Raw genomic sequence first — 9,949 nt, forward strand, 5'->3', positions numbered from 1 at the left:
GATTCATTTTCCATTCCATCAGCCAGTTATAACACTACCTCTAACTGGTGCACATACATAACAGAACACAGCAACTAACAAAAAAAAAAGCCTTTTATTCAGAACAGATTGGTGAGTCTTCACAAAAAAGTCATGATTTCAACTTACAAAAGTCAACATAAGCGATGCACCTTTCCCGAGAAGGAAATCCTTGTCAACTCCAAAAGTGTGTAAACAGAACAAAACCCACACCAAACCCCACCCATACCCCAAAAATCTCTATTTAGATTATATATATATGTATATATGTGACATGTATTCATAGATGACAAGTGTATCAATTTACACCTCAGGTCCTTCTCCTCCAGGAACCAGCTATAAAAGAATAAGAGTTTTGTGTTAGTGCCATAGATTTGAGTTTTACAGGCCTGTATGGGACAGTTCTTGCTTTACAACATCCTAGCAGATGAAGACTTTGCAGCAGAACACAAAAATGGTTTCCAGATTCAGTATTATCTCCCTCTCCCAACAAAGGAAGTCGGTTACTGCCAGAGAAGCGCATGCCAGAAACAATCTCCAAAATGCAAAGAACATTTAACAAAACACAAAGGAGATCCCAGCTAACATACATTTTGGGTATTTTGTCTGTTATCCACTTCAGGGAGATGATTCTGTCTAGAAACTACAAAGAGCACGCTTCCTTACGCAACAAGTTTCTCCAACTGCTGATTCTTCCCCAGACTGTTGCTACATTGGGAAGTTGGACTCCTCTTTCCAACCTGTATTGCTAAGCAGAGCCCAAAACCTAATAATGCTCCTGAATCCCTTTACAGGCAGCAGGGAACAAGTGTGCACAGCATTTACCTGTGAAGGAAGTGTATAATGGAACAGCTGCTTTTTGGACTGAAGAAAGAATCTAAAGGCATCTTCCTGATGAAGGAGGATGCATCACCAAAAGGGACACCACAAGATCTAATACAGAATCCTATCTATGTCTTGCTGAAAATCTTCACTCTAAGAATCACTGCCCTCTGCTTCAAGGAGCGGTACACCAACAGCTTAACTGGATGGTAGCAATTTTACCCCACGTGGGAAGTCAGAACATGCATTATCCTTTAAAGAAGAACCACCAAAGCAGAAAAAGGCTTAGAAATTAGGTCAAGATGGCCCTTGCTCAGACACACAGCAAGAGGCAAGGTACAGAAGACAGCAAAATGGAGGTTAGCCCTGATTCACAAAGAGCTGACTTAGACTCAGGTCCCACAAAAATCAGGAACATCCTTATGCAAGAAGTCAAAAATTTGCAGCCATCTATGTAAACAAGCAAAAAACTGCCATGGTCTGCTTTTGTGGTATATAGGAAGTTGCATAACTTGGCTTTGGGACATATATCACCCTATGCTTCAGTACTGCTCTGTGCACATCAGTGCATCGTAAACTACAAATCATGGTGCTTTTAATTTGGTATAATCCAACACACTTCCAGATCCTTTTTCCAGAGCACATAAAAGGTATGGGTCTTGGGGCATCGCATGATTATCATCACCACCACATGACTCAAAAATTGTAAGCACTCAAACGGCTGCAAACACATCTACACATGCAATAATGGGTGAAATGTAGATGTGACCCCCCCCCCCACACACACACACACACTGCTGCAGGCAAACACTCATGAGTTCACAGCCACTGTATGAACCAGCCTGCCAGGTGCATAACACATCAGTGACTCCCTTGCACACCTGAAGGCCAGAAAAATGCATCACCAAAATAAAATTCAGGCCATGCTCTTTTGATGTTAAGTTTTGTAATGGTAAAATGAACCAATCCAGGCAATAGGATCACTTTTCCAGCATCATGCATACACACATAAACCCCAGAAGCTACTTCAAAGTACCTTATGTAATGGAACTGTCTGGAAAGCTGGGTGTGAAGCAGTTCAACTCAATTACTAATTAACTTAAAGGTACAGAAAATGAATGCATGCAGCCTTTTAACAATGATGACTTACCATTGTTATGTTATTTCCATTTAGCAAGATCTGGTCTAGCTTTGTGATTCTTCTGCCCTCGGGTGTAATCTCACTAAAGTGGTGTTAAAAAAAGTAAGTAAGAACACAAAACCAGTATCAGTGATACTAGCTTTGATTGCAAAACATTAAGATAATGTTTCCTGGAAATAATAAATGTGTTAGCCACACTACAGAGTAATCTTGATAAACTGACCACCTAGGTAAAGAAAAGATCCTTATATATTTCTGCATAAAGATACATATTCACCCTCCTTATCCTGGCAACTTCTTGAATACCTCAAATACTCAAAATAGGTTCCAAAGAGCAATGTGGCATGACATAGTAATAAACACTTATCCTTTCATCTGCTGTTTATATCTTTACCTAGAAATACCTTAAGGAAACATAAAAGCAAACTAAGTACTGTGAAGTTCAACACACAGCCCACGCAAAATTTAGGAATACCAATTAGGAATCTGACTGTAAGTCATGCAACGACTACTCTATGACACAGCTGTCCTGAATAGGTCACAACTGAAGTCCGTGGTATAAACTGTCCAGTGGCAAGTATTCCAAAAACAGAAAACACAATATTTTCCCCCATTAAGTCAAACTTTAATAGGCACAAGAGGCAGAAAATAATACTTACAATTCTGTAACATCTTCTAACACCATATCTGAAAATCCAGTTTCAAGGAAAATAAGGCCCAAAACTTTAAAACAAAAATTATTTTATTTTACACTGAACTGTGATTTTATCTGTAAAATAAAATAATCAGAATAATAGTACAATTGATCCATAGAAAAACGACCTATCCTGTGTCACCAAACCTCTTGACAGTAATAAATGAATTGAGCTGGAAGCATCCAGCCCTAAACTGTTCCATCAAAGGATACTGACAAAGTCATCGAATCCAAGAAGGGTTCCCACAATTTCTTTATCGCTCTTCATCACAATGTGAATGCGTGAGCCTATGCATTTGTCCACAAGTTCTGTAAACAATAAACAAAACCAACCCCAGAACGGTAAAAGAGGTCGTTTCATTGAACAGACACTTTTTGAAGGCAACAAACGACACTGTGGCGACAAAAGTAATTGCCACGGAACTGGGAAAAAAACCCAAAAAATAAGGAAGAGACACACACGCGCAGCACCCCTTACCCCCAAATGTCCTCGCAGACTTCCCCGCTGCTATGACATGAACAAGGTTCGGAGGCAATAAGCCACCACGCTGCAGGAACGCATCCCTTCCACCGAGAACAGCTCCTCCTCCCCAGCCGGGCTCTGCCCCCCACCCAAACCGCAGCCCAAGACCCGCCTCCCCCGGCACTTCGCAGCGCCTCTACGCTGCCTCGGGCCCCGACCGCGCCGCTCGCCGGGCCTGGTGCGGGCCCTGAGCAGCGAGAGACCCCGCGGCCTCAGGCAAACCCCCGCCTGACGAGCCGGGAAGGCCGCCCCGCCCCGCGCCGCCCGCACCCCCGGGTGGCCAGGGGAGGGTTCCTCCCTTCTCTCGGACGATAACGCCGGGCACCATGGGCAGCCCCCCCCCACCCTACCCCCCTCCCGAGCGCGAAGGCGAGGGGCGCCGCCTCCCACCTCCAGCCTTCGCGGGGCCGCAGCCAGGCCCCTCGCACCACCGTCCCCACTACCCCATCCACCCGCTCCCGCCTCCACACGCGCACCGGCGGCCCGGGCCTGGCGGGGGAGCCACGCCTCCCCGCCTCGCCGCCTCCATTCAAGCTTCCCGCCGAGCGGCAGCACGGCTCCCGCTGCACCAAGGCGCCCGCCAGCCGCCCCTTCCTCCCCGCCCACCCGCGAGTCACGGGGCGGGAACCCCTCCCCCGCCACCGGGGCAGCGCGGAACCGTCGCGGCGGCGCCGAGTACCGAGCGGCAGGAGCTGAGACGGGTTAGTGGTCGCGTTCGCCGCCATGTTGGATCCAGACCCGATCAATCGCTACCGCTCCCGAGCAGATATGACGGGCCGCCTGCAGGGACCGGCCCGCCAGCCCCAACGAGCGGATTGCAGAGCCGTCTCCCCGCCGCCCGCCCCGCTCTTGTTTCCTTAGGGACGGTGGGCGGGCGCTGCCGTGGGAGCACCCGCGTCTCCTGCGCCGTGGATGCTTCCAAAGAGAGATTTAACGGGGAAAAGCCTTTTCCCGCTCCCTCCTTCTCCCGCCGGCGTTTCCGTGGGCTGTTGGTACACGCGCGACCGCTGGGCCCGGCAGCCCCAGGGTGTCAGGCCGCCCTGAGCGTTCTTTCCAAGTGCAGGGGGAGGGTTTTTATATCCCAGGGTTGCTCATTAATTTGCGCCAGGAGGGGCTGTCGGAAGCCCTTTTGTGTGCACACAGCTGGCTTGGGGGCCCTGGCAGTTCAATCACGCTTTGCTTGCGTGGTGCTACGGTATAAAATCAAACTGGTGTTTCAAAACACGGTATAAAATCAAACTGGTGTTTTCTGGAGTCATTTCGGAAGAACCGAGTCTGAATACACCCCATCCCCAGCCTCCAGAAACCTTTCGGAGGCTGGAGAGCTGCTGGTATCACAGGGCCGTGAGCTCGAGTCCCAGATGTGGTCAGTTCCCAGGTAACTGAACACTCAGACTTTCCGTTCCTGAAGTGGAATACAGCCTCTGACCTCAGGAGATGCTGCTGCCCTGCTGGGCTCCGTGGAGGGTGCTTCACTCGGACCCAGAGCAGATGTAACCACGTTGGACTTGCCACAAGGCTGGCGAGCCTCCCTGGAGCGCAGGGAGCATGAACTGTGTGAGTCATCACAGGCAGGACACATGAGCGACGACAAAACCACGGATAAAACACAAAGAGTAAATTTATTTTTGTGACCTCACCAACTGGGGGACCCCCGAAAGCAGCACCCAGGCAGGGGCACATGAGCGGGGATGTGGGCACTGCTGAGCTCAGTCTGTGCTACAGCACTGCCGACCCTGCTGTTTGATCCTGTTTCTCAGGGAGTCGAGCAGGTGTAGCTCACTTCTCTGCTCTGATCTTCTCTTCAGCAGGGCATGGATTTCAAGCGCGTCTAACAGGGTGCCTCTAAGTCTTCCATAAGCTTGTGTTATCTAAACACAGATGTTCTACTTGTCAAGCACACAAGGATAAACAACAATTAGTATGACATAAGTATTTTTCTACACCCCAGCTGCAAGTCACTTGAGCGTGTTTATAACCCTCCTTGCCAACCTTTCCATTATTATCCGACATTCAAACCGCCTTGCTCAAGGGACCACGTCTGTCGGGGCTGGAGAAGCTGGAGGTGTCCATTTGGGCTCGTGGGGTGTATGGCAGGGTAACTTAATACAGAAAAAGGAATAAACATACCCTACAACAGTGTTTTGGATTGGGGGTCTCAGCCATCCATCCTGCCAGGGGATTAATCTCCTCAGACAGCCAGGTGCCACCAGTAGCTTGTTTCATTTGATGCTTGAAATCTTGAAGGTGTTGAGTACGTCCTTTACACTGGCTGTTTCATCAGCTATGCAGAAGCAGCACACACCTTCAAAATGGGAGCAGTGTTTTCTTGCCGAAAAAGGATGCCATAAAAGACTGGCCACCACCAATCGATGCTGTAAAGTTCCTTGGCATAAAGCCATTATCTACCCAGAAGGAATAACAATGAGGAACATAAATATCAAAAGCACTTAGCATAGTATAATTCTGTAATCCAGCTACTGAAGTTGGCATGCCAATAAAACACGTCAAATGATGTGCAGCTGTTAATCAGTACAATACAAAAGGCAGATGAGCTAGTGGCAGTCAAAGCTAACCAAATCTAAGGATTTTTATATGATCTTGCAGAAATGCATCCAGGGCATGTACTTGTAGTAGAAGATTACATGGCATGCCGAGACAGCCTGTGATAGGGGAGGAAAATTACGAATATTCTGGACATTTAATTAAAAAAACCTGCTTGAGTAAAATACAAAGTCCAGTGTTGTCAATTTTTAGTACTGGTTAGCTTTCTTGATTGTCCCTACAACATCCCATTCATTCTTTCAGTCAAGCCATTAACTTGGGGTGGCAGGCAATGTGGAATACCCAATCTATCCCAAGCCCTTGAGCCCAGCCTCAGACATATCCACTAATGTGTGTTCTTTGGTCACTTTATATTTGGTGAGGAGGTCCATATTAAGAAGTTGTTCTAATGCCTCAGTTGTGCTACGTAGATTAGTATATTTTGTGGCTTTAGCAAAAAACAGCCTTAGCACTGTATCCACAGCAGTGAATGCATATCGACAGGGGCAGGCAGCCCACGTAATCAGCCCATGTAATGTCATTCAAGTCCCACTGACCCCATTTTAGCTTTCCCCACAGGCTATATAATGTTCTTAAATGGAGCTGCATAGAAATAGTAGAGTTATGTGCATGTGCTTTATAAACACGTAATGGCATCGGGGCTCGATTGTGAGCAATGTCCCATGTGCGTGCAGTATGAGCTGATCGATGACCACAACGTGTACGTGTATTTATAGCTTCAATATGTACTCTGGCGGAGGTCATATCATCTACTGACCTACAGGGGCACCACGCAAAGAGCAGGGAACAGCTTCAACAGGGAAACTTGGGGGCGGAGGGGCTGTGCCCACAGGCACACCAGTCAAACCACCACGTAGCACTACCCTGTTTAGAGATCCACCAGAGCTGGTGACTATCTAGTGATGGCATGTGGTTTGACAGTACTTATTTATTTTTTCTCCCTACTTTTCTTACAAAGCATGGTGCTAAGGGTATTGTCCAAATGCCTCTTCAGCACTGACATGGGGCATCAACCACCTCTCTGGGAAGCTTCTTCCAAGGTATGACCACCCTCTCAGTAAGGAAATGTTTCCTTATGTCAGGTCTGAACTTCTGACGGATGCAGCTTGGAGCAATTCCAGTATGCCCTGGAAGTGGGTCGCAGGAAGAAGAGCTCAGCATCTCGCTCTCCACATCTCCTCTGCAGGAATAGAGAGCAGGGAGGTCACCCCTCAGCCTCCTTCTCTCCAAACTAGACATGCCCAAAGTCCCAAGCAACTCATCAGAGGACATGCCTGTCAGCCTTTTTCCATTTCTGGTACCCTCCTTGGGACACCTTCAATTACTTAAACAGTCTTTTTCTTTTTGTGGGGCCCAGAGTTGCACACAATGCTCAAAGTGAGGCTGCACCAGTGCTGATTACAGTGGGATAAACATGTCTTTTGACCAGCTGGTAATGCTGTGTCTGATGCACCCCAGGATGCAGTTTGCCCTCTTGGCTGCCAGGGCACGCTGCACTGCTGACTCCTGCTGAGCCTCCTGCCAACCAGCCCACACCTCTCTGCCTGCCCTTCCCCCCTCACCTCGTGGACTAGCAAGTGTCCCCGGGGGGGGTTTTGCCTCCTCCACAGCTTTGAGCATGGCCCCTTGCCAGGGCTTCTTTGGGCCCTTGTTGCTCGGGCCTGCTGCTCATGCTCCACAAAGGTGGCCCTCGTGCCTCGCATCCGGGGGGAGGAAGGTCTCTGGACTGTCAGATCCAGCTCCAAGGGAGGCTGTCTTCTTGTCCTCTGTAGCACTGAGCACAGCCCCTACTCAGGGCTCCCCTAGGCCCTTTTGGCTAAGTTCTTGCCTGCTGCTCTGGCACCTCCAAGGTACCAGTCAGGCCCTGCCTCTCTCGGGTTCTCTTGCCCATGGCAGGTTCATAGCGGGAGCAAACTCTGCTCTTCCCTTGGCTCCATTTCCCCAGGAGTTCTTGCTTGTGCAAAACAGCCTGGAAGTGCCTGGAAGGGCTCTGGCCTTGCTGCACCATCAGGAAGGAGCTGCTGCTTTTCCCCTCTGCCTGTGGGCAACACAGGCCCAGGGCAGGCACTTTCAAGGGAGCGTTTTTCATGTGTTACTGGCCAAGAAACACAGCGGAGCAAGTTTGGGAATGCCAGAAGGATGCTTTTGTCATCACTGGGTGCCATACTTTGAAAAGTATCCCATGGTACCATACAACACCTCCACTTTTTTGACTTCTTTCATAGTCATCATTGTCTTCGACATCTTTGACATCTTCATTGTCTTTGTTGTCGTCTTCCTCATTGTCTTCATCATTGTCATTGAGCTCATCATCTTCATCATCATCTGCATCATCATCTTCATCTCCTTTCATCACCTTTGTCAACGTCATCTTCGCCATCTTCAGTATCATCATCTTTGTTGTCTTCTTTAAACATCATCACCGTCTGAGTCATCATTGTCTTCTTTCATCTTTGTCATTGCCTTCATGTTCTGTCATCATTTTTGTCATTGTCTTAATCTTCTGCTTTCATAATCATCATTCATCGTCTTTGTCTTGACCTTTCGTCATCGTCTCTGTCTTTCTTTGTCATCATTGTCTTTGCCTCCTTTTTTTTTGTCATCGTCTTTGCTCTGCACACTTTTAGGTGTTTCTCCTTGTCCATTTTGAATCTACAAGGTACAGATACAGAAGTTGGGCTGATCAACCTGCCGGCAAGGAGACGGATGGGATCACACGCACACAGGCACGTTCTCCTCAGCCTCGACTACAGCCACTGCAATACAGCTTCCGCTTGTGATGCAAGATGCTGCATGCGACCCACGGGAAAAAAATCACAGGCAACCAGATTTAGAAATTAGAACATTTCTCCATTAGAACATTTCTCCATTAGAAAATGACGTGTGTTTACAGCAGACTGTTTCTTAACTACACATTAATTAGTGGCTGCTTCCAGCAAAGCCCCCCTGACCCCGGTAAAACACGATCTCTATGGAACATAAAGAAACATCACTCTGCTGCCTTTAAAGAAAAAGCATCACTGAACTCTACATGGAGAAAACATTGCACTCCTACCTACTGCCCGTCACACGCTGTAAAGAGCTGCAAGGGAAGGGCTGATTCGCTAGCTGTGCCAGAGGAAACAGTTGGGTATGCAAGCCACAGCAACAGAACACGGGTACCAGCATTAAACCACCAACACACAGAGAGTCCCTAATAGAGCACCCAGTGGGGCACCCAATCGGGGCCAAACCCAGCACTGAGGTGGGAGGTGTCTAATGATGAGAGAGTCAGTGCCAGAGAGAATGCACCTCCCTCTGATTCAAGGTGAGAGCATCCCAGTCAGGACCGGCACTGGAAGTAAGTCTGGACTGGCAATAAATCCAGTGTCTTTTCACAATAGAGGGGCACTGCTGGGTTCAGCACTTCCCTCTCCTGAAGGTGGATCTGCCTTTTTTCTAGTCCAAACAGTTAACAAATTAGAGTTCACAGTGTGGAAGGGGTGTAGATGCTCTTCCCAAACAGAGGAGGAAGCTGGGGCACACAAGAAGGATTTGGGGAAGGGAATTGGGCAAGTCAGCAATACTGAAAGGACGGTACCTGGTGGCTTATGCTGAAACTCTCTCTGCTGCATTTATATTCACTACCTCCTTCTGGTAACGGTGGTCTGCAGACTCAGAACAAGGATCACACAGAATAAGGGATGCAGAATTTGTGGTTTGCAGGTACTTATTAATGAATCAATGGGTTAGAAGTGGTCTGGTGTTGGAGAAATGGACGAACCCCCCCGTAAGCACTGTTCATTAAAAACATACAAGGGACCACTGCAAACATGCCAAAGTGTATAAAAAGTGAGCTACTTTTGAAACTAGATCTGCTTCCATGAGATGAGATTTATAGCTGTAGTGTGACATGACTGTTTCATTCCACAGTTTCTCCTTGGAGCACTGTTTTTCTTCCCTCAGAAAAGCAGGACCTCTCCAAAGTCTCTCCAAAGAGCAAGGCCTCTAAACGCCACCTGCAAGAAAATCCTAGGTAAATCACTTTCAGGGATTGTCCCTTCTTGTTCTTGGGCAGGGCTGTAATCCTTACAAAGGCAATACAGCGTTTTGAACACTCTCACACTCCTGCTTCTTCTCTTCCTTCCTTACACCCCAGCTTTGCCCAGGGAAACAGCCTGCTGAGGTGGTGGCTGCAAAAGAGCAG

General features: G+C 48.1%; 1 protein-coding gene across 3 annotated transcripts; it reads right to left on the bottom strand.

Moving 5' to 3' along the window:
* Positions 1–236: 236 nt before the first annotated feature.
* Positions 237–4,027, bottom strand: LSM5 (LSM5 homolog, U6 small nuclear RNA and mRNA degradation associated). Of its 3 annotated transcripts, none has more exons than XM_084280337.1 (5): positions 3,878–4,027; positions 2,889–2,984; positions 2,641–2,668; positions 1,991–2,063; positions 237–354 (listed from the first exon to the last, which is right to left on the bottom strand). In XM_084280337.1, the coding sequence occupies exons 1-5, from the start codon at positions 3,921–3,923 to the stop codon at positions 322–324; spliced, it is 276 nt and encodes a 91-aa protein (XP_084136463.1). In that variant the 5' UTR covers positions 3,924–4,027; the 3' UTR covers positions 237–321. The 3 variants fall into 3 exon arrangements, with proteins under 3 accessions (XP_084136463.1, XP_084136464.1, XP_084136462.1); XM_084280338.1 differs by lacking the exon at positions 3,878–4,027 and adding an exon at positions 3,154–3,322; XM_084280336.1 differs by lacking the exon at positions 3,878–4,027 and having other exon boundaries at positions 2,889–3,087.
* Between the last annotated feature and the right edge of the window lie 5,922 nt (positions 4,028–9,949).

Source organism: Gallinula chloropus (assembly GCF_964237585.1).
Source record: "Gallinula chloropus genome assembly, chromosome: 2".
NCBI classification, from domain to species: Eukaryota; Metazoa; Chordata; class Aves; order Gruiformes; family Rallidae; genus Gallinula; species Gallinula chloropus.

Bases quoted from the DNA above. Each gene is read 5' to 3' on its own strand.
- LSM5 (XM_084280336.1), bottom strand. From the start codon at position 3,036: ATGAAACGACCTCTTTTACCGTTCTGGGGTTGGTTTTGTTTATTGTTT. The intron at 2,064-2,640 runs GTAAGTATTATT...ACACCACTTTAG, and splicing joins TTAGAAGATGTTACAGAATT to TGAGATTACACCCGAGGGCA. The intron at 355-1,990 runs GTAAGTCATCAT...ATTCTTTTATAG, and splicing joins ATGGAAATAACATAACAATG to CTGGTTCCTGGAGGAGAAGG.